At 45.2% G+C, this 24,234-nt stretch overlaps 1 protein-coding gene across 5 annotated transcripts in view; it reads left to right on the top strand.

The window, feature by feature from the left end:
- The window catches only part of SEC16B (SEC16 homolog B, endoplasmic reticulum export factor), a 111,074-nt gene extending 92,536 nt beyond the window's left edge, over positions 1-18,538 (top strand). For 3 of the 5 annotated variants that reach the window (XM_063627434.1, XM_055255692.2, XM_063627435.1), the window contains 13 exons: positions 798-909; positions 2,661-2,766; positions 5,296-5,436; positions 6,620-6,724; positions 7,558-7,633; positions 9,810-10,109; positions 10,961-11,028; positions 13,698-13,850; positions 14,022-14,120; positions 14,527-14,638; positions 14,766-14,845; positions 16,686-16,784; positions 17,401-18,538. In XM_063627434.1, the coding sequence (XP_063483504.1) occupies positions 798-909; positions 2,661-2,766; positions 5,296-5,436; positions 6,620-6,724; positions 7,558-7,633; positions 9,810-10,109; positions 10,961-11,028; positions 13,698-13,850; positions 14,022-14,120; positions 14,527-14,638; positions 14,766-14,845; positions 16,686-16,784; positions 17,401-17,472 (1,523 nt within the window). In that variant the 3' untranslated portion in view covers positions 17,473-18,538. The remainder of the gene's footprint in view (positions 1-797; positions 910-2,660; positions 2,767-5,295; positions 5,437-6,619; positions 6,725-7,557; positions 7,634-9,809; positions 10,110-10,960; positions 11,029-13,697; positions 13,851-14,021; positions 14,121-14,526; positions 14,639-14,765; positions 14,846-16,685; positions 16,785-17,400) is intronic. The other 2 variants (XM_063627436.1, XM_063627437.1) reach the window with 1 other exon arrangement.
- Positions 18,539-24,234: the final 5,696 nt, after the last annotated feature.

Genomic DNA, 24,234 nt, shown 5'->3' with positions numbered 1-24,234 from the left:
CACTCTGGGTTTAACCCTGTAGTCTTTCTATCATCTCTCTGTGAATGTGGCCTTATAAACACTTAGGGGCTATTGAGTGTTCCAGATCAGTGGTTCTCAAATTTAGCCAAGAAGCAGAGCATCTAGAAATCATGGTGCTCCCATGGGGCTTTTTAAAATATTGCTCTGTTAAACCTTAATAGCTATGGGTAAGGTTGTGCCAAGTCAGATGGAGGCCATGCAGCACCTTGAGTAGAATGGAACTAATGATTGTTGAGCCCTTCTTGGGGGCCAGGCACTGTGCTAGGTATTGTATCTAGTTCAATTAACTCAATTTTGAGGCAGTGGAAAATGTATGGGAGAACATTTCAAAACATGTTGGTAATTAATGTGATTTTTATGTTTGACTTTAGCAGGGAAAGCAATGGTGCCTCATGAAGCCTAGTTTAAGAATGGCCACTCCCAGTAGTCGCCTTCTTTGCTCAGGTGCAGGCATTTCAAACTCATTTTTCACCCTGAGGAAAGACTAAAATGGTTTAGAGAATTCCTCATAAAAAATCCTTTAGGGAGAAGGTGAAATCGTGCCTTATTCTGGCTGAAGAGAAATGTGACTTCTGAGGCCACACGGGCTGGTGGGAGGAGGAGTGGGGTTTGGGGGTCTGTGACTCATGCTGTGAAAGGCTCATTCATTTAGTCCCATGTGGCTTCTCCCCTCTGACCCCCGAGGCCACTCTTCCATCTGTCTCCTATCCCACCCAGATGATGGCTCCCCACACGGGTGCGCTCCGTGACTGAGTCTTATTCTCTTCCTCCGGCAGCTGGGAAGGGGCTTGTGGAGGCAGCCCACTTCTGCTACCTCATGGCTCACGTGCCCTTTGGCCACTACACCGTGAAGACAGACCATCTGGTCTTGCTGGGCAGCAGCCACAGGTATGTGACCTGGGAGAAAGGAAACAGTAAGGACATTTTCCAAGGGATTGTTTTAGCCCTTGTTGGGTTTTATGGATCAATTTTTCATTTTCTCATGTGAATTTCAGCTACCGCTGGCTCCCTTATCTGGGATTGTTATCTGTGCAGGTCTGTGCAAGGAGATGCCCCATGGGCCCCACATTACAGCATCGGTGGGGGCCTCAGGCCCCAGGTCCTGCTCTGCAAAGAGGTGGGCTGATGCCTTTGTGTGGTATTGTGCCCTTTGGCCACTGGGTGGCACCCTGGCTCCACAAGCTAACTTTGTTTCTTCAAAAAAACGTTTTGCGTGTGGAGGCTTGTGAGTCCGTGTTAGGCAGCCCTGGGCCTGTTCTGAGAGCCCACCCCAGGCAAAACTGGAAAATGGAAGAAGTTTATGTTGAGTCCCTATTTGGGACCCTAGCATCCCTACAATGACTTGGTGCACAAGCTACTTAGAGTCCCACTGGTGACATTCTCTGTTGGCCATAGCATTAGGCTTTTCCCGCAGGAGGCCCTCGGTCGGCTCTCAGTGAATGAATGCATGGACAGAACGATTTGCTCCCTAGAGGCCCTCCCTGTTCTGTATTTCTCTATCTCCCTCCCCACACGAGTTAAGAGTCACTAAGCTCTTACGTTGTGCCAGGCATTTTCTTTGCACTATTTCCTTTAATTATTACACATTTACCCTATGAAGAAGTGAAGTGAAGCAAAGATTTTAATCGTCACTTATGGAGGAGGGAAACCGAGGCACAGGGAGATGAAATAACTTGTCTCAGATGGTACAGCGAGGGTGTGGGTGAGTTGGACTCGGAATCCAGGCAGTCAGGCTGCAAAGCCCTTATAACTGTTGCATCACACTGCCTACTGCTGAGGCAACATACCCAGCTCATTGCCTGTTCCTTCCAGGTACCTGGTCTCTGACAGCACATGGCTGGCTTGTCAAAGAATCCCTTCTGTGCCGAATGTACAATAAGTGTGTATGGGCTAATATGTCTCCCCTTCTATGTTTATGTTGGTTTATGTTGAATGAGGAAATTCCTGGAAATAAAGTCCTACCCCCCAGGAATAACCCTGTGATTGTGATTTTTAAACACCATGGCAAGATGTTGATGGGAGAAATTTTGGGTCACATGAGACTCTTGTGCCTACCACCTGCCCTGACCAGATCACATTCACTCAGTCCCATCCTCACTGGTGGAATGAACATCCAATGTACGGACCCGTGTTTGATTTCTGGCTCAGCAGTCCTTGCCTGCTCTGCCATGCCTTTTGGTCTCATGCCATGCTCCCCGAGTGTTACATGGCTCCCCTCTTTTGTGCGAGTTTGCTCAAACTAGGGGTGCCCTTCACAGGTACATGACAGGCTTTATGGGCATGGGGGCCAGCTCTCTGTGTGTTTAAGAGTAGGGCCCAGTGTCCTTTGAGGTAGCCTGCCTTGAGTTACCCTTCAGCAAGAAGGCAGGTGACCCCCACTTTCTGCAGCCTCCGCCTCCCAGCGCCTCTGGTGCAGAGTTCTGTTTTGTTCCTTCCTCAGCCTCAAGGAGGGAGAGGGAGAGGAGGTGAAACACTCTGGGAGCCTAGAGTCTCCTCCTTCTCTTGAAGCCGCCGCAGGCACCAGCCCAGGATGGAAACTCCCCCATGAAAGGCTGCAGCTGGTGTTTGGAGAGCCACTAGGATTTAACTCCCATGCCCCCCACACCTCAATCTCTTTTATTGTTATTCCCTGGTTTTAGTCAAGAGTTTTTGAAATTTGCAACAACTGAGGCAATCCAGAGGACGGAAATCTTCGAGTACTGTCAGATGCTGGGCCGCCCCAAATCCTTCATCCCTTCTTTCCAGGTAACTGAGCCCAGATGAGGCCACCACCGTCACTGTCAGGCAGCTGCAGGCAGCTGTATTTGCAGCTTTGCTTTTTGGCACTTAGTACCTGGGGCTAAGTTATCTACTGAACTTTTCCTCATTAGCTTAAGCGTGGGAGGGTGTAGGATTTCTTTTTATGTCCCCTAAAAGTCTGCGTTTTATAATATGAAGGCAAAACCTTGCAGAGGCCTCACTGCTGACGTTTGAACGTCCTGCCTGCCGCCCCGGCCCGCGCCTCACTCCTGCTGTCAGCTCCTTCTCCTCATCTCTCCAGACAGTTCTCCCTTCTTCTGAGCCTCCGAAGCTGTCCTGTGGGAGGGAGTGGGAGCGCAGGCCCAGCCCAGTGTCTGCTTACCCTCCCTCTGCTCCGTGCTCCTTCTCGGGCCTCTTTTGAACTCCTCTGTCCTCTACCTCTGGACATCCCTCTGTGCTCAGCCCTGGCCCTCACCCTTCTTCGTCCCTCTCAGAGCATCAGCTGTGTGGGTGGTGTCCATACTGTGGTTTCTGCCCTCTCTTAACGTTTCTACCTGATGCCGTTGTCACCTTACATTCGTAAACACCAGTGCTGACATCGTGTCCTCCCCCCGTCTAAATCCTCTGTGAGCTCTGACGTCCAGCACCATCCCTTTCTCCATGCAGGCTACCTGGGCCACACCTATGAGTATGACTGAGATGGCAGCCTTCAGTGGTCTCAGCTGTAAAATGGGATGAGAGTGGTGCCTTGTAATGGAGCTGGCATGAAATCGAGTTAGTTTCTTTAATGCTTGAGAACGGCACCTGGCACACAGCAACTGCTTTCAGCGTTGAAGTCATGGCAGGCACAGTGTGGCTCCCACAGCTGAATCCAGGGCCCCCCACTGACACTGAGCTCACGCTGCCTTGTGTTTTCTTGCCTTTCATGCACAGGTACCTTATCTTCCTACCTTAGTTGTCTTACTTAGGTAGAGACATTTTCCAGCGATTCCTTGTTTCTCCTTCAGTGCTTGGTGTCAAGGGTACATGCAGCAGCAGCAGCAACAACAATTACAACAACATGCACACACATCACAAAGCCTTGAAAGTGAATTCCTGTGTCATAGAGAAATGGCCCAATTAGCATCTTCTTTTTCTTTAAGTTCCGAGATACATGTGCAGAATATGCAGGTTCGTTACATAGGTATACATATGCCATGGTGGTTTGCTGCACCTATCAGCCTGTCATCTAGGTTTTAAGCCCCGCATGCATTAGGCATTTGTCCTATAGCATCTTCTCTTTTTTAAGGGCTTTGCCAAAGACTCACCTTTTCCAGCAAAACCTTGCCCCATGAGCTCCTCTTTGCAGTTCCTCGACCGGCTCTTTGGTCTCTTTTACTTTCCCTTCTTTATTCATCCCACCTGTGAGTTATTTTGGTGCTGCTTGGGGCTGATAGTAATGAGATTAGCTTCTTCGTGCCCCGCATTGTGGTGTTACACTTCTTGTGTATTGTTTCGAATCCTGTGAGGTAGGCATGATTAACTCTCTTTTACAAAAGAGAAAACGGAGGCCTGGAAGGGTAACATGCTATCGGCCCACATCTCTTGCATGCTGTTTGTTCTCAGTACTTTACCTGAATTATCTCATTTAATCTCCATAACAACCAAGGGAGTATGTAGTAGTAGTATTCCCATGTTGTAGAGAGGAAACTGAGGCACAGAGAGATGAGGTAACTAGCCCAATGTTTCACACCTTGCATGGAGCTTTTATTTGAACTTGGGTGGGTCTGATACCAAAGCCCTCATACTTGATCCTGCCCTGCCACTCATGCTTTCACGAGCACTTATTTGTTTTTCTTAGTACTCTCCATCAGCTTTATGCCCTTTGCACTAGGGTCTAATTTTGCTTCTTCTTCTTTTTTTTTTTTTTGAGACGGAGTCTCACTCTGTCGCCCAGGCTGGAGTGCAGTGGCATGATCTCGGCTCAATGGAACCTCTGCCTCCTGGGTTCAAGCAATTCTTCTGTCTCAGCCTTCTGAGTAGCTGGGACTACAGGTGCATGCCACCACGCCCAGCTAATTTTTGTATTTTTAGTAGAGACGGAGTTTTGTCATGTTGGCCAGGCTGGTCTCAAACTCCTGACCTCAAGTGATCCGCCTGCCTCGGCCTCCCAAGGTATGAGCCACTGCACCCAGGTTATTTTTGCTTCTTTTAATGTCCCTCTTCTGCCTGGTCCTGTGCCTGTACATCAGGCTCTCTGGATATGTGGGCTACCCAATAAATAAGGACTCCAGTGCACTTTGCATGGTGACCAGGACCTAGGAAGGTTGAGCGGATGAGACTCCTGTTCTTTTCTCTGTAATGCAGGAACTGCAGGCTGGATTTGGAATTGTGCCCGTGCATAGATAAAATGCTCCAAATGGCACAAGCCTCTTGGTATTTGGATGCCAGAGTTAGCGGAAACTGACAGCTGACTTCCCAGAAGTCTTATGTACATTTCTCTCTCTTTCTCTCCCTGCCTGGATGGACTAGTCACTGACTCTTTTCTCTTCACAGGTGTATAAGCTCCTTTATGCTTCCCGTCTGGCAGATTACGGCCTCGTGTCCCAGGCCTTGCATTACTGCGAAGCCATTGGTGCAGCTATCTTGAGCCAGGGAGAGAGCAGTCACCCTGTGCTATTAGTGGAACTCATCAAGGTCAGCTTCTCAAAGGGTTCTGTGCAGTTGTTTTATCTTCACTATTCAGAGAAAGCCATCATAGAGCAGCTTAGACTCCACATTTCATCTTCTTTGAACATGCCGTAAAATTGGAGCCCGTGGCCGTCTTTGACCATGTATGCGTGCCCAGATGTGATAAGCAGAGGCCCAACGCTACACAAGGAAGGATCCTCTCTGGGCGGGCGGTGGTGGGATTGGAGACTGGAAACCATGTGTGTGTTACTCGAGAAATTCATTCCTGCATCTGCTTTTCCGGTACAGTAAAACTACATGCTATGGTGAACCATTCTAATTATAAAAGCTGGGCTTAGAAAATATATTTTAGTGATTAAAAGAGTAAATAATCCTTATTAAAATGCTTTTAAATGCATGGAGTATTTTATTACATGTGAGATACATTTAAAATAGAAAACAAAAACATATCGACCTTTAGTTCCTAGGAAAGAAAACAACAATCAAGCAATAGTTGTTTCAATTAATTGAAGAAAACTCCATTAGCTAGAGAGTAAAAGCAGCCTACCCTTACATTTTTGCTTTGCCTTAGATGAGGCCCAAGTGCTGGATTATTTAACCTATAAAATGTGTGGTGGTGAGCCTCCCCATACCCTGAAGTTTCTGCCAACAGGTTGATGGTTGCAAGGAGCTCAGGGATCCAGAATGAATTATTAGAAAAGTTTTGGTAACTAAAACTTGTTTATGGAATAAATCTTTGACGTACAAAGCAACATTAGCATCACCTGGGAGCTGGTTGAAAGTGCAAACTCTTAGGCCCTGCCCAGATGTATGGAATCAGAATTAGCATTTTAACAAGTTTACAATTAGAATTTTAACAAAATTCCTGTGTATACCCTAAGTTTGAGAAACGCTGTTACAGAGCAGACAGCTTTGCGGAGAAATGAAGCTGAGTAACTGTTTCTCCTCATATTTTATTTAGAATCTAACACCCAAGATGGGTTGTTTATTTATGTTGCAATTTTGGGAGGATATCTGCTGAATTTGCTGTTTTCGATTATTTTTTATAATGTAATTTACAAGTGAGTTAAGGCTCTCTTTCTCCTTTTTCCTTGTTTTCTCTTCCCCGTTGTCTTTCCATTTCTCTTCCCTCTCTCTCCTCTCCTCTCTCTTACTTTCTGCCCCTAACCCATCTGGAAACCTGGCACAGCTAGCAGAGAAACTGAAGCTGTCAGATCCTCTGGTTTTAGAAAGCCGCAGTGGAGACAGGGACCTGGAGCCAGATTGGCTAGTGCAACTTCGGAGGCAGCTGGAGGTGAGTGGGGCTGGAGCCAGGGCACTGGGGGGGTTGGCTTTTATTTCCCTCTTCTCTCCCCTAGGAATGGAACAGGTAGGTGCTGACATTAGTAAGTCCCTGGTCCCCATGCCTCGCCCTGGTCTCTCCCATCACCCATGAGGCACAGTTGGTGTTTGCGCAAGGGGTGGAACTCAGCTTCCCTGCCGGTGCTTGTCCCCTGTGTGGAAGCGTTTTCCTATGTTCGCATGTGACACGGTGGGGCGTTCTTCCCAATCACTCTTGCCATCCTTCCCTGAGGCCCCAGAGAATATGTTTCATGACCATCAAAGCTTCCCCATCTCCGCTAGGAACAATGGATCACAGTGGACCAGTGTCACTTTCATGTAATGTGGGGCAATTGCTTAAAAGACTTCCGGGCCTTTTCTTTTTTGTTCTGACAATTGCAAAAGCTTCTGGTTGTAATTGGAACAGTAATTGGAACAGGGCTTCCTCCATTTTCTTTTTCCCATTCTGCTCTGAAGAAAAGACAGGGTGGATTTTTTTAAAGCACACACAGCCTCTACCCCTTCTATCTGCTGCACGTGCTGAGGCCTACAGTTTAGTTCTTTCCATGCGCTCCTTCCTTCAGGGGAGGGTGGATGACTCTGGTCTCCAGCCATCTCTGCCTGCTCTGGGCGGAGCTGGGAGCCCTGTCCACATGACCCCCCAGGCCCCTAAGCATACAAGCGTTTCCCTTACCTTGTCATTCCCACTGGAAGTTTCTTTTTGGCTTAAGTTTTGAATCACTTTGTTTCTCTGTTCTTGTTTTTCCTTTGTGCTGCTTAAAAGGAATTTTACTTTATTTTAAATAGCAAAAGGTAGCAGGAGACATCGGGGATCCTCATCCTACTCGCTCAGATGTTTCGGGAGCCAGAGGAACAACAACAGGTACCCAAAATGATGAACTGAGCACATACATAGCTGACGCTCAGGATCTGATTCTACGAGACAAAGTAATTTACGAAAACACTCGCCCTTTGCTTCCCAGGGTGCCTGCCTTGCCTGTGTAAGTCTGCCCTGTTGTCCAGGCGCCTCCTCCACCCAGCTCCTGCCAGCCTCACACATCCTTAACACTTCTAAGTTCCCTCAGTCTGAGAGCTTCTGCTTCACGATTCAGGTTTTTAAATACCTGAGTGTTTTTTGTGTTGCACTGTATTGTTAGCCAATTCTTTCTCCTACGTTAATAACTTCTCTCCAGCTGGATACATTTCTTGAGTCCAGAGATTGTGGTTCATCTGTATCTTATGTGAGTGCTGGGGATGTCGGAAGTCCTTGAGAGTTTTGAGCTAGTGATTGCCAGATGATTGTGGAATAAGTATGTTTCAATGTTTTCATGGCATCTCTACTCTTCCTTTGGGATGCTTCCGAATGGTGTGTTGGCAGGCACCATATCCCTGGTTAACTCCGTACCCTTTCCCCAAGGTCCCCCTGCAGTAGGGCCGGGAAAGGGCCCCCATCTCTTCCTAGCCCTGTGCCCTTCCTCAGGCATGAGCAAAGGGAAGGATGGGCAGGGCAAGCCTTGGCTTCTGTTTCTCACTGTGTAGCAGGATCTGTAAAGGTGGGGGGTGGAGGAGAGCCAGGCTGGGTGCCTATGGATGGTGCTTCCCCACAGCCTTGCCTGCTGATGCCCTGGTGCCCAGTGGAGCAGACGGGTTGGCCACCCCTGCCAGTCCTGTGACCAATCATGTTATAGGTCCACACCTTAGTTTATGTTACCAGTCAGGTCTTTTCCAGGGCAAATGTACTCTGATTCTTTAAGAACAAAGCCATGATTTCTGTGGTCTGATTTGGGTTTTTAGCTGGAAGCTTTCTGAGTTTTAAATACCCATGTCCATTAGGAATTCCTTAAAGAAGAAATAATTTATCAAAAAATAAAAAGGTGTAGAGTTAGATAGGATGGTAATTTCAGCCCTCCCAACCCACTGGCTAGAGGCTCAGAGATCATACAAGGCAGTGTTAACTTAAAAAAAAGTCATACAATGTGTACATTTGGAAAGGAGACTTTATTTCTTACAAAGAGTTCCATCCTGCAAGGTGGCCATCCTGCAGGCTGGGAAGTATAGCCAGGCACTTTGAGGGAAGGAGAGGTAAGACAAGAATTTGAGTTGAATGGGTTGATCAAACATACATATTTAACAGGTTATAGGAGGAGCTGTGACTATTCACAAAGGAGGTCCTCACACATGGATAATGAACTAACATGCGTGTAACACACGACCCGTGTTCACCTTGGGGTGGAGACTTATCCTCTAAGTGTATTACAGTTAGGCCCTATGCGTCAAAAGGTCTTTTCGGGACACAGAAGCACTCAGGTGGGGAGCCTCTGTAAACTGGCCAGACCCAGTTCATGGTTGGTGGTCCTCTTATCTGGAGAAAGTTACTGAAATCAGTCTTGTCCAATCAAAGCTGTGGTTATGGCTGATGGAACAGAGGCTCATTTCGTCAGCATATGTGAACGGAATGAGTTGTAATTGTTCTAACATTGCTCATCTCGAGGCCAGTGCTTGTTGAGCTGCTAGAGAAAAAAACCTTGTGGCCATGAGAACACAGTTTATTCTTAAGGTGTAGGGGTGCGGGACTTAACCATTGCCTGGCAGGGCTTTAGGTTCTGTGTACAGTTTGGTATCTTACGGCTACCAAGAGTCTTTTCTGTTAGTCTTAAGATCTCTGTTTTAACATTAATGCTGGTCAGTTGTGTCTAAACTGCGGAAGAGAGGGAGTATAATGAAGGGTGTCTCACCTCCCATCCTGTCATGGCTGGGAACTCAGTTTTTAAGGTTTTTCTGGGGTCCCCTTGGCCAAAAGGGGTCTGTTAAGTCAATAGAGGAGCTTAGGATTTTATTTTTAGGGTACATTAGTGAAGGAAACAATTCTGTAAACAGCAATGAGGATGTTACGAACACTCTGTGTTTTACTTGTCATCACGTTACTGGAAGGCACATTAGACAGCTCGTCCTTGTGACTGCTTTCCAAAGAAGACATAAGCAGGAATGCTTCTGGTGTGATCGGTATGCAAATTTCGCATTTCAGGTCTGACTTCTTTACCTTTGTTCTATGTCCTTAGAAAACACTTTCTACCAGGACTTTTCTGGATGTCAAGGCTACTCTGAAGCCCCTGGGTACCACTCAGCTCTGTGGCTGACACCTGAGCAGACCTCCCTGCTCCAGCCTAGCCCACAGCAGCCCTTCCCCCTCCAGCCGGGCTCCTACCCAGCAGGAGGGGGTGCAGGGCAGACAGGGACACCGAGGCCTTTTTACTCAGTTCCTGACACCCACCTACCAGGGACTGGCAGCAGCGTGGCAGTGACAGAGGCCCCTGGAGGAACAGTCTGGGAGGAAACGCTGCAGACACACCTGGGCCCTGGTAAGACCTGGCAGCTAGGGTGGCCACGTTGAGCGTAGGGTCTGGGTGGGGAGGAAGCAGGAAAGGGAGGTGCTGGGACCAGTCAGAGGAGGTAGGGTTGGAGCTGGGAAAGACACAGATGCGTGGCTGTGTGCCTGTTACGGAGGGCCTGCTAGTTTTCAGCCACTGTATTGGTGCTTTGCATATATCTGAAGGAGATTGTTATCTTCCGGCCCAGTCCGTCTCTCCACTGGGTACAGCAGGGCAAATGGAGCCACTCCTGCCATCCAAATGATTACATAGTTTCCAGGAGAGAGAGTACAGGGTGGAGAAATATAGGCCAAGTTCTCTTTCTCCAATCATCCTGCACTCAAGAGCTTACTATCAGGGTCTCCAGCAGAAACCCATGTTTCTGTCTTGGTCCCGAGTTTCTTCAGGCCCATCAGACCTTCGACAACAAGGGCTGAGTATGGGTGAGCAATGCTGAGCGATGCCAGGGAGATGCTGGAAGCCACCTAGAATGATTAGCTCTTAGACCTTCCAGGATTAGGCCCTGTCCAAGATGGAGGCTCAGATGGAGAGGAAGGTGGTGGAGGATCCCTGTGACCCTAGCTTGATGTTGCTCTGATTTCCGAGGTTCCTGAAGGGTGGCTTTGGAAGTAGAGGATGAGTTGAACAGCATGTCCTGGGGTGGCTGGGACTGAGATGAGCTACGTGAGCATTCTTCGTATCTGCTGTGACTGGCTTGGGCTTATGGGCTCCGAGCTTCTGCTGCAGTTAAGAAAGCTGATTGTGTCCCAGTGACCCTTCTTCAGGATAGATGGGAAAAGCACAACTTCCAATTGCTATTTCCATTTCTGTTTGTGACGCAGGAGAGAACATAGTGTCTCAAGAAACCTCCCAGCCTCCTGATGGCCAAGAGGTCCTTTCCAAACCACAGGTGAGAGCGCACAGCATAAAAGATGCCACTGCCCACTCAAACGCTTCTGGTTTTTACCGGTTGCCTTGGTTTCCCGGCCACATGCAAGCTCCTCCTCAGTGTTGCAGCAGCTTCCTCTTCCACATCTCGCCTTGCCTCTTCCTATACCAACTCCTGGGAGCTGGGCGGGAGGCTGTGTTCTTGTTTACACTCAGCCCCACAAACCTGTGTCCATGGGGAGAGAGGGAGCAACTGAGCTGGTTCGTTTTGGCTTCTCGGATCTCTGTTACCTCTGACATCTTCTCAGTGCTGCACAAAACACTCACCCTACCCTGTCCTGCCATGGAAGACTGTTGATATTTCCTTGTTTTAATTTTTACCTGGCTTTATTTCAAAGAAAGATCTGTGGTAGCTGTGACAGTGCCTGCCTGTCTTTTCTCCTCAGTTAGGCTGTAAGGTCCTGGAGGTGACCATGTCTGATGAATCGTTCTATCTGGCTTTGGTTGGACACACCCCCTACCCTCAGCAATGGGCAGCGTTGGTCCCAAACCTAAGGTGTTCTTCAGCTTCTCCTGGTTGGAGGGTTACATCCTATAACTTTTTAAAGTAGAACAACAGGGGTACAGGTCTTAACAAACTTTTATGTTTTTCTGTTTTTTTTTTTTTTCCCGACTGAAGTGGTACATTATTGTTATAGAAAAATCTAATAGTGAAGTATCATATAAAGAACCAAATATCACTCAATCCAACAGTCAAAATATTTTTCTTTTCTTACACTATTTTTCTATATATGCGTATATATACACACATATATGTATATCTGTATATACATTATACACATATACATGTTTTTAAATGGCTAAGAACATATGTATGCAAAGCTTTATTTCCTGTTACTTAACACTATATAATGAGATTTTTCTATGTCATTCATAAATATGATTTTTAATATTGGCATGACAAAATTGATTTTATGAAAGTAGCACTATTCATTCATTTATTTGAAATATTCACTGAGTTCCTACAATGTGCCAGGCCCTGTCACAGGGGCTGGGGAGGCATCATCACGTCAGACCAAGCCCAACCTCAGGCCCCCAAGTCTAGCGGAAGTGACTAAAAATAGACAACTATATGCGCCAGGCGTCTCACTTCAGAGGGGTGGCCAAGGAAGGTGTCTCTGAGGAGGCCTTCAAGTGGAGATCGGGGTGGAGCATGGAAAGGAGTCAGGTGAATATCTAGGGGAAAGGTGTTCGAGGCAGAGAAACAGCAGGACTGGAGGCCCTGCAGTGGCTCCCTTGGTGTAGTTAAGGGAGAGCAAGGGAGCCACTGTGCCCTGAGAGTGGGGAGCAGTAGGGAGGAGGGCTGAGAAACAAGGCTGGAGGGCAGCAGAGGTAAGCTTCCGGGGCCTCCACGACCATGGTAAGGAGCTCGCATTCTGGTTGATCGTTCCCATGCTGTCGTTAATCATTATGAGTGTTGTGTCCTTTCCCCTCCCTCCCTCCATTCCTCCTTCCTTTTCTCACTCATATATAACACACAGTGCTGGGCATCCTAGTATATAAGCTCTTGTCTATGTCTTGAATCATTCACTTAGGAGAAATTCCTAGAAGGAAAGCCGGACGGCCTTTAACCTTTGCTGTGCCATTTACGAGCTGTGTGACCTGATACAGGTTGCTTAACCTTTCTGTGCCTTAGTTTTCTCATATATAAAATGAGATGATAATACCACCTAGCTCACAGGACTACTGTAAAGATTAAATGAATCACTACATATAAAGCCGTTAGAACAGTGCCCGGCACAAAATCAACATTATATTCATTTGAATAAAAAATAAAGTTTTTTTCTTTATATTCCCAAAGTATTACCAAAGGTTTGTATCAATTGTGCTTTATTGAGAGTAAAAAATGTAAATATTACAGAAAAGGGCAATATGTCATATGACTCCACCTATGTGAGATACATAGAATAGGCAAATTCAGAGACATAAAGTGGAATGGCAGTGACCAGGGCCTGGGGGGAAAGGGAGATGGGGAGTTATGTAATGGGGATGATGAAAAAGTTCTGGAGATGGCTAGTGGTGATGGTTGAACGACACTGTGTGTATACTTACTGCCACGGAATTGTACATTTAAAAATAGTTAAAATGGCAAGCTTTATGCTGTATCTATCTTACCACAATAAAAAAAAAAAGTTAATGTAAAGGGATGTGGGTGTATTTTACCCCCCTCTGGTGCATATGCATATGTTCACAGTTGATCTTGAGCAAGTCTGTTAGGAAATGAGCTCTAAGACGAGTTATGTTTGGTGGTTGCTACATTCTCTGTTTTTTTTGGGGGGGGCTTGTGGGCCTCTGTGGGGTGTTTTCTGGCCCTCTTCATCTCCAGCAGTAGCAGTCCATAGCCCCTACTCCAGGCCTTGGCATAGTTCTGAAAACTGTCTGTTTCTGGAGAGGTGGCACACCAGACAAAGGTCTGTAGGGTTAGGGATAACATGGGCTTGGGCTCCCACCTTATCCTGTGACCTTCAGCAAGTCATTTTTTATGGCTGAGCCTTTCTTCCTCTTCAGTACAATATGATCCTGAGACACAATCCCACTGCCTTCTGAGCAGGTCAGGTGAGGGAGTATGTGCACATGTGTTTGGTAACCTGTCAAGTGCCTTGCAAATGTGAGTTCTTTCTTTAATTCCAGACACCACTGGCTGCTAGAGCACGAAGTATTTCTGAGAGTTCCACCAATTCAGCCAAGGAGGATGAGAAGGAGTCCTCTGACGAGGCTGATAAAAACTCTCCCCGAAATACTGCCCAGAGAGGCAAGCTCGGAGATGGGAAGGAACATACAAAGGTGGAGGGACTTGTTCTTCTCTCCCCTGCCTTCCTTCCCCTGCCATTCCCTTCCTCGAGGGTGGTGCAGACTTGGAAGTCTGGGCTCTGATGGTCACATGGGGGCGGGTTAACCTCATAGTCGGGGGAGAAGCAAACCTGCAGGTCATAAAATGTCCTCTTCGCCTTCCAGAGCTCCGGGTTTGGCTGGTTCAGCTGGTTTCGATCGAAGCCCACCAAGAATGCATCCCCCTCTGGAGACGAGGACTCCTCAGACAGCCCTGACTCTGAGGTAGGCTCTGTGGGAGGGGGAGGATGCCCTTCTCCGTGGGCCTTTCAGAGGGAGCTGCCTCAGCACCTAGGAGCTCTCAGAGCTGGCACCTGACTCTACCCCAGGTCACATGAGACAGAGGTTTTGTGATAGGAGATGGTGGGAAATGAATGGGTCCTGTGAGGGCAAAGGCAGATTAAAAAAGCTTTAAAAAGTTAGGATGAAGAAATGTAACTTTAGAGGGTCGGCAGTAGGGAGCTAGTGTGGATGGTTGAGCGGAAGAGTGGGATGAGGAGAGGGGGTTTTGGGGAGTGCCCAGCAGCAGTTTGTGGCAAGGCCGCCATCGTGAGTGTGGGAACACAAGTTGGCGGGCATCAGTTTTGTTAACTGCCAATGTCGCCAATGCTGCCTTTCCTTCTCCACAAAGCAGGAGACCCCCAGAGCATCTTCTCCCCACCAGGCTGGCCTGGGCCTCTCACTGACATCTTCCCCTGAGTCCCCACCTCTGCTGGCTGTTAGCGCCTTCTCCAGGGGCACAGGTACCGTCACCTCATGTCTGTGGGCCATGGGTGGTCCCCTCAGCGCTCCCAAGGGTGGGGGTGCCTTCTGGGAGTGGGGACCCCCAGTCCTGAGCGGAGGAAACAGCTCTGACTCATTGCTTTCCAGGTGGGGGTGAAGGCCAAGGATCTGCATCCAGCTGGGGAGCAGCTGCGGGTGCTGGGGTTGGAGGCTTGTCTGGACCTGAGGTGAGCAGCCCCCCTAGGCTGGAGCGTCGGACCCCAACAGATGCCTGTGTGTGAGGAGTGAACCTTCAGTGTGGGCAGTGCTGACTCCTGGGGAACCCGAAGAATGCTTCTTTGCTGTGTTAGTTTGCTCAGGCTGTCATAACAAAGTACCACAGAACGGAGGCTCAGACCACAGAAACCAAATTTCTCACAGTTCTCCAGGCTGAAAGCTGAGGTCCAGGTTTCACAGGGTTGTGTCTTTTGAGACCTCTTTCCTTGGCTTGTGCCCGGCCATCTTCTTTCCACGTCTTCACACGGCCTTTCCTCTGAGCGTGTCTGTGTTCGGATTTCTTCCTCTTAGAGGGACGTCAGTCATACTGGAATGGGCTACCAATATGACCTCCATTTATGTTAATTGCCTCTTTAGAGACCCCATCTCCAAATGTTGTATTTTTATGTTTCTCCAAACATATGTTTTCTGAGGTACTGGGGGTTAGGGCTTCAAACATGATTTTTTTTTCTGGGAACACAGTTCAACCTATAACGGCTTCCTCGGGGGAAGCCTGGGGACTTGCCTTTTTCCCTGTCCCAGGAGGAGGTGGAGTTCACTGGAGACCTTGGCCAGGGCTGTGATAAATTCTTGATGAGTTGTCACATCAGTGTGGATTTCATATCTATTGCTAGGAAAACATTTTTAGTTCTTTAAGTCTGGTTAGATAACTCTTGTAGAATTTTAGGCCTTTTGAAGGCTATATTACTTTTTATGATGGTATCAATATAATTTATTGAGGCTTTTTCTTCTTTTCAGTATTGCCACTCCAGACCCAGGGGTTGGTTGTGTCCACTTGAACCATGTTTGCTTGCTTGAGATTCCCTGAGTTCTATTAAGAAACCCTTCTGATATGGTTCTCTTTGAAAACATTTCAGTAGCTTTTGGGGCACAAGTGGTTTTTGGTTAATAGATGAATTATATGGTGGCGAATTCTGACATTTTAGCACACCCACCGTCCAAGTAGTGTTGGCATGGATGTGGGTTGTACCTAATGTGTAGTTTTTTTTATCCCTGACCCTCCTCCCACCCTTCCTCTTCTGAATCTCTAAAGTCCATTATGTCACTCTGTGTGTCTTCACATACTCATAGCTCCCCACTTATAAGTGAGAACATATGGTTTTCGGTTTTCCACTCCTGTGTACTTCACTTAGAATAATGGCCTCTGGCTCCATCCAAGTTGCTGCAGAAGACATTATTTTGTTCATTTTAATGGCTGAGTGTATTCCATCGTATATGTATACTGCATTTTCTTTATGTCCTCGTTAGTCGATGGGCACTTAGGTTGGTTCCACATTTTGCAATTGTGAATTGTGCTGCTATAAACGTACTTGTGCAAGTGTATTTTTCAAGTAATGACTTCTTTTCTTTTGGGCCAATACCCGGTAGTGGGATTGCTGGATCGAATGGTAGTTCTACTTTTAGCTCTTTAAGGAATCTTCATACTGTTTTTCATAGAGGTTGTACTAATTTACATTCCCACCAGCAGTATGTAAGTGTCCCCTTTTGCCAACATCTATTGTTTTTTGACATTTTAGTTATGGTAATTTTTGCAGGAGTAAGATGGTATCTCACTGTGGCTTTAATTTGCATTTCCCTGATGATTATTGATGTTGAACATTTTTTTCATTTGCTTATTGGCCATTTCTTCTTTTGAGAAATGCCTATTCATGTCCTTTGGAGAGTCGATAAGGAACTTAAAGAAATCACTGAGAAAAAACCAAATAATCCTGATATGCTTCTTGAAGGCCTCAACATTCTGGAATCTGGGAGGCAGGCACTGATGGGATTTTCCATGCTTTTCCATCACAGAGTGTTTCCTTTGAGCTCTGCTCCAACCCTGGTGTTCTTCTTCCTCCACCTGCCTTAAAAGGGGCTGTTCCTCTTTACAACCCATCTCAGGTGCCTCAGGTAAGGAAGCCCTCAGGGGGAGGGGCTGGCCAGGAGCACAGGTTTTGGATTAAGGAGACCTAGGTTTATCATCCCAGTTTACTATTTACAATATGTGAGTTCTTGAGCAATTATTTAACCTCTCCAAGTCTCAGTTTCTGCATCTGTAAAGTGGGGTTAGTAGTAGCTAGCTCACAGATATGTATATGAAGGGCCTGGAACCCAGAAAATGGTCAGTAAATGTAGTTACTATTAATATCATGTTTAAATTTTAATAGCTCTTTGAGATGTGGGAGACACAGTCGGTGTTGGTATCAGTAGTGTGGGTGCAGTGTCACTCTGTCCTGGGGATGAAGGGATCATTGGAAACTTTGAGAGAAGCTAAGTCCCCTGTTCCTCAGCAACCTGGGTAGACTTAGCTCTGCTAATGTCTCATTTGGCCTCCTCTCTTTATAAAAATCAAGTTTCTTTTCACCGTAGTTAGGTGAAGGGTTGGGTGAAGGTACGCAATTAGAACACAACCTTGGGAAATGTTCTACAAGAGGCTCAGGGTGCCCTAGCTCCATCCGTCCAATCAACCCCGGGCAGAGTCATGTTTGGGGCTGTACTCAGTGTAGTATTTGTTCTTCTTTTCCAGCTGCCCACGGCCACTAGCCTGAATCGGCCAAATCGCCTAGCTCAGCGTCGCTATCCCACCCAGCCATGCTGAGAATAAACACACGTCCCAGGCTCATCTCCCAGGACTGCAACTTTTCTTGCTCTCCTTTTCTCAATCTCCCAGCCCCTCTTACCATATTGGGACCCTCAAGAGGTTTGTGCTAGCCCGATGCGTCCACTGGGCACTTAGAAGGCAAGAGGACAGGATCTCTCAAGACAGCACAATTCAGTCTCTTAAGATTAGCTTCAGAATGATGGAAATTATTTCATCAGGTGGAAAGTCTGGGTCTAATAGCAGACTGCACATGAGCAGAGTGACATGGTGGTGGCACTTATGGTGGTGGCTTGAGAGCCTTGGGGAAATTAGGGCCCTAACAGCTAGAATCAAAGATGATACTGCAGGGCCCTGCAGCAGGAAATGGGAAGCAGGGGGAGGGGCAGGGGCTCAGAACAGTATTCTAGACCAACTTTGACTTCTTCCTGTCTTAGTAATAGACCAATACGTGGCTCTACTTAGCAAAGTTTTTATACTGAAACTTGATTATTGCTGCCCTTTATAATTTCCTCTTCAATGATATTTCAGCAGTTTCCCTCTTGGTCCTAGTTCTGTGCACATTTTTTTGAATGTGGTTCAGATTAATTATATTTCTCTCACTTTCTTAGCTGGTCCTATTTTTTCACATTCTGGCATGTGGCTATCAAGTTAGATTGCTGTAGGCATCATATTGTCATGGTAACTACTGAACCTAATGATGCAGATGGATGGCACATCAGTATAATAAGTGATGGAAAACGGTACCTAAAAATTCATCCCTTTCATAAGAGGGGAAGAATGAGTGCCTGATATTGTTAATACCTCCCTTTCTACCTCAGGCCTTTGCAAATTGATGTTCAGAGGGTCACTGGAGTGAGAGGGAGGAGGGGGGCGTCTTGGAAATTTCCATTTCTCTTTTCAAACCCGAAATAGGAATGACTCTTGCTGTTTGTCAGATTTGCTGAAAATTGCTCCTCACAAAGAACATTTTTTTGTACATGTAATCGTAAATACAGGTTTAATACGTTAATGTTCTATAGTTCCGATGTTGATAATAATTAAACCCAGATAATTTTATAGCAAATGCTTGTCTCTGGCTGATTTTTACAGGGGAAGAAAGTACATTGGTGGTCTCTTCCCTGAAGTCTTTCTAATAATGGTTTTATTGTGTGATCAAGTGTGAATAGCTGGAAAGAGCCCTTTGTTAATGAGGAATCTAGGGACAGATCCTCTTAACTTCTAAGTCTACTCTAATGTTATTATTTTTCCAATTTAAATAGTATGAACAAAAAGCTCCTCTGATGCAAGTCAGTCACTTTACTAACTGAACTAAATGTTGTCTATTTTGTTGCATAAAAAGTTGTTTGTAACCTCTTAGATTAAATTAGAAAATGTATGCATAAATGTTTTGCACCTGGAAGGCCCTTAGTAAATGCTGTTCCCCTTTTTTCCTTAAAAGGCTGCTGCTCCTTCACTTTGGTATGCTGACATCCAGTGGTGGTGCCGTGGCATGAGTGTGTGAGTTTCACAGGAGCCACACTGCCTAGTCTTGCATCCTGGCTCATCCGTAGCTCACCCCGTAACTTTGGGCACGGTTATCTCACTGTCTTGTATTTCAGTTTTCTCATCTATAAAATTAAGATGATAATAATCATAGCACCTGCCTTATAGGGACATTGCAAAAATTAAATGAGTTAGGCCCTTAGAAATGGGCCTGGTATATGCTAGGTACAGTTGGCCCTTGAACAATTGAGTTTGAACTGTGTGGGTCCACTTATACTTGGATTTTATTCTGCCTCTGCCTGTCCAAGACAGTAAGACCAACCCCTCTTCTTCCTCCTCTGCAGCCTACTGAATGTGAAGACTATGAGGATGAAGATTTTTATGATGATCCACTTTCACTTAATGAACAGTCAATATATTTTCTCTTTCTTATGATTTTTTTTTTTTTTTTTTTTTTTTGAGATGGCGTCTCGCCCTGTCACCCAGGCTGGAGTGCAGTGGCGCAATCTCGGCTCACTGCAAGCTCCTCCTCCCGGGTTCATGCATTCTCCTGCCTCAGCCGCCCGAGTAGCTGGGACTACAGGCGCCCGCCACCATGCCTGGCTAATTTTTTGTATTTTTTTAGTAGAGACGGGGTTTCACCATGTTAGCCAGGATGGCCTCGATCTCCTGACCTCATGATCCGCCCGCCTCGGCTTCCCAAAGTGCTGGGATTATAAGCGTGAGCCACCGCGCCCGGCGTGATTTTCTTAATCATGTTTTTTTCTCTAGCTTACTCTAAGAATACAGTATATAATACATATAACATATACAATATGTGTTAATTGACTGTTTATGTTATCAATAAGGCTTTCAGTCAATAGTGGGCTATCAGCAGTTGAGTTTTTAGGGAGTCAAAAATCATATGTGGATTTTTGACTTTGCAGGGCTCAGTGCCCATCATGTCTGCATTGTTCAAAGCTCAATTGTACCTTATTACAGTGCCTTTTATTGTTTTTTTCTTTTTTTCTTTATTATTATTATTATACTTTAAGGTTTAGGGTACATGTGCACAATGTGCAGGTTTGTTACATATGTATCCATGTGCCATGTTGATGTGCTGCACCCATTAACTCGTCATTTAGCATTAGGTGTATCTCCTAATGCTGTCCCTCCCCCCTCCCCCCACCCAACAACAGTCCCCAGAGTGTGATGTTCCCCTTCCTGTGTCCATGAGTTCTCATTGTTCAATTCCCACCTATGAGTGAGAACATGCGGTGTTTGCTTTTTTGTCCTTGCGATAGTTTACTGAGAATGATGGTTTCCAGTTTCATCCATGTCCCTACAAAGGACATGAACTTATCATTTTTTATGGCTGCATAGTATTTCACGGTGTATATGTGCCACATTTTCTTAATCCAGTCTATCGTTGTTGGACATTTGGGTTGGTTCCAAGTCTTTGCTATTGTGAATAGTGCGGCAATAAACATACGTGTGCATGTGTATTTATAGCAGCATGATTTATAGTCCTTTGGGTATATACCCAGTAATGGGATGGCTGGGTCAAATGGTATTTCTAGTTCTAGATCCCTGAGGAATCGCCACACTGACTTCCACAATGGTTGAACTAGTTTACAGTCCCACCAACAGTGTAAAAGTGTTCCTATTTCTCCACATCCTCTCCAGCACCTGTTGTTTCCTGACTTTTTAATGATGGCCATTCTGACTGGTGTGAGATGGTATCTCATTGTGGTTTTGATTTGCATTTCTCTGATGGCCAGTGATGATGAGCATTTTTTCATGTGTTTTTTGGCTGCATAAATGTCTTCTTTTGAGAAGTGTCTGTTCATGTCCTTCGCCCACTTTTTGATGGGGTTGTTTGTTTTTTTCTTGTAAATTTGTTTGAATTCATTGTAGATTCTGGATATTAGCCCTTTGTCAGATGAGTAGGTTGCGAACATTTTCTCCCATTCTGTAGGTTGCCTGTTCACTCTGATGATAGTTTCTTTTGCTGTGCAGAAGCTCTTTAGTTTAATTAGATCCCATTTGTCAATTTTGGCTTTTGTTGCCATTGCTTTTGATGTTTTAGACATGAAGTCCTTGTCCATGCCTATGTCCTGAATGGTAATGCCTAGGTTTACTTCTAGGGTTTTTATGGTTTTAGGTCTAACATGTAAATCTTTTATCCATCTTGAATTAATTTTTGTATAAGGTGTAAGGAAGGGATCCAGTTTCAGCTTTCTACATATGGCTAGCCAGTTTTCCCAGCACCATTTATTAAATAGGGAATCCTTTCCCCATTGTTTGTTTTTGTCAGGTTGGTCAAAGATCAGATAGTTGTAGATATGCAGCCTTATTTCTGAGGGCTCTGTTCTGTTCCATTGATCTATGTCTCTGTTTTGGTACCAGTACCATGCTGTTTTGGTTACTGTAGCCTTGTAGTATAGTTTGAAGTCAGGTAGCGTGATGCCTCCAGCTTTGTTCTTTTGGCTTAGGATTGACTTGGCGATGCGAGCTCTTTTTTGGTTCCATATGAACTTTAAATTAGTTTTTTCCAATTCTGTGAAGAAAGTCATTGGTAGCTTGATGGGGATGGCATTGAATCTATAAATTACCTTGGGCAGTATGGCCATTTTCACGATATTGATTCTTCCAACCCATGAGCATGGAATGTTCTTCCATTTGTTTGTATCCTCTTTTATTTCATTGAGCAGAGGTTTGTAGTTCTCCTCGAAGAGGTCCTTCACATCCCTTGTAAGTTGGATTCATAGGTATTTGATTCTCTTTGAAGCAATTGTGAATGGGAGTTCACTCATGATTTGGCTCTCTGTTTGTCTGTTATTGGTGTATAAGAATGCTTGTGATTTTTGTACATTGATTTTGTATCCTGAGACTTTGCTGAAGTTGCTTATCAGCTTGAGGAGATTTTGGGCTGAGACAATGGGGTTTTCTAGATATACAATCATGTCATCTGCAAACAGGGACAGTTTGACTTCCTCTTTTCCTAATTGAATACCCTTTATTTCCTTCTCCTGCCTGATTGCCCTGGCCAGAACTTCCAACACTATGTTGAATAGGAGTGGTGAGAGAGGGCATCCCTGTCTTGTGCCAGTTTTGAAAGGGAATGCTTCCAGTTTTTGCCCATTCAGTATGATATTGGCTGTGGGTTTGTCATAGATAGCTGTTATTATTTTGAGATACGTCCCATCAATACCTAATTTATTGACAGTTTTTAGCAGGAAGCATTGTTGAATTTTGTCAAAGGCCTTTTCTGCATCTATTGAGATAATCATGTGGTTTTTGTAATTGGTTCTGTTTATATGCTGGATTACATTTATTGATTTGCATATGTTGAACCAGCCTTGCATCTCAGGGATGAAGCCCACTTGATCATGGTGGATAAGCTTTTTGATGTGCTGCTGGATTCGGTTTGCCAGTATTTTATTGAGGATTTTTACATCAATGTTCATCAAGGATATTGGTCTGAAATTCTCTTTTTTGGTTGTGTCTCTCCCAGGCTTTGGTATCAGGATGATGCTGGCCTCATAAAATGTGTTAGGGAGGATTCCCTCTTTTTCTATCAATTGGAATAGTTTCAGAAGGAATGGTACCAGTTCCTCCTTGTACCTCTGGTAGAATTCAGCTGTGAATCCATCAGGTCCTGGACTCTTTTTGGTTGGTAAGCTATTGATTATTGCCACAATTTCAGAGCCTGTTATTGGTCTATTCAGAGATTCAACTTCCTCCTGGTTTAGTCTTGGGAGGGTGTATTTGTCGAGGAATTTGTCCATTTCTTCTAGATTTTCTAGTTTATTTGCATAGAGGTGTTTGTAGTATTCTCTGATGGTAGATTGTATTTCTGTGGGATCAGTGGTGATATCCCCTTTATCATTTTTTATTGTGTCTATTTGATTCTTCTCTCTTTTCTTTATTAGTCTTGGTAGCGGTCTATCAATTTTGTTGATCTTTTCAGAAAACCAGCTGCTGGATTCATTAATTTTTTGAAGGGTTTTTTGTGTCTCTATTTCCTTCAGTTCTGCTCTGATTTTAGTTATTTCTTGCCTTCTGCTAGCTTTTGAATGTGTTTGCTCTTGCTTTTCTAGTTCTTTTAATTGTGATGTTAGGGTGTCAATTTTGGATCTTTCCTGCTTTCTCTTGTGGGCATTTAGTGCTGTAAATTTCCCTCTACACACTGCTTTGAATGTGTCCCAGAGATTCTGGTATGTTGTGTCTTTGTTCTCGTTGGTTTCAAAGAACATCTTTATTTTTGCCTTCATTTCATTATGTACCCAGTAGTCATTCAGGAGCAGGTTGTTCAGTTTCCATGTAGTTGAGCAGTTTTGAGTGAGTTTCTTAATCCTGAGTTCTAGTTTGATTGCACTGTGGTCTGAGAGACAGTTTGTTATAATTTCTGTTCTTTAAATTTGCTGAGGACTGCTTTACTTCGAACTATTTGGTCAATTTTGGAATAGGTGTGGTGTGGTGCTGAAAAAAATGTATATTTTGTTGATTTGGGGTGCAGAGTTCTGTAGATGTGTATTAGGTCTGCTTGGTGCAGAGCTGAGTTCAATTCCTGGGTATCCTTGTTAACTTTCTGTCTCGTTGATCTGTCTAATGTTGACTGTGGGGTGTTAAAATCTCCCATTATTATTGTGTGGGAGTCTAAGTCTCTTTGTAGGTCACTCAGGACTTGGTTTATGAATCTGGGTGCTCCTGTATTGGGTGCATATATATTTAGGATAGTTAGCTCTTCTTGTTGAATTGATCTCTTTACCATTATATAATGGCCTTCTTTGTCTCTTTTGATCTTTGTTGGTTTAAAGTCTATTTTATCAGAGACTAGGATTGCAACGTCTGCCTTTTTTTGTTTTCCATTTGCTTGGTAGATCTTTCTCCATCCCTTTATTTTGAGTCTCTGTGTGTCTCTGCACGTGAGATGAGTTTCCTGAATACAGCACACTGATGGGTCTTGACTCCTTATCCAATTTGTCAGTCTGTGTCTTTTAATTGGAGCATTTAGCCCATTTACATTTAAAGTTAATATTGTTGTGTGTGAATTTGATCTTGTCATTATGATGTTAGTTGGTTATTTTGCTCGTTAGTTGATGCAGTTTCTTCCTAGCCTCGATGGTCTTTACAATTTGGCATGTTTTTGCAGTGGCTGGTACCGGTTGTTCCTTTCCATGTTTAGTGCTTCCTTCAGGAGCTCTTTTAGGGCAGGCCTGGTGGTGACAAAATCACTCAGCATTTGCTTGTCTGTAAAGTATTTTATTTCTCCTTCAGTTATGAAGCTTAGTT

The sequence above is a fragment of the Symphalangus syndactylus genome, chromosome 12 (assembly GCF_028878055.3).
Source record: "Symphalangus syndactylus isolate Jambi chromosome 12, NHGRI_mSymSyn1-v2.1_pri, whole genome shotgun sequence".
In the NCBI taxonomy this organism is placed as follows: domain Eukaryota; kingdom Metazoa; phylum Chordata; class Mammalia; order Primates; family Hylobatidae; genus Symphalangus; species Symphalangus syndactylus.
This window is presented reverse-complemented; position numbering and strand designations above follow the sequence as displayed.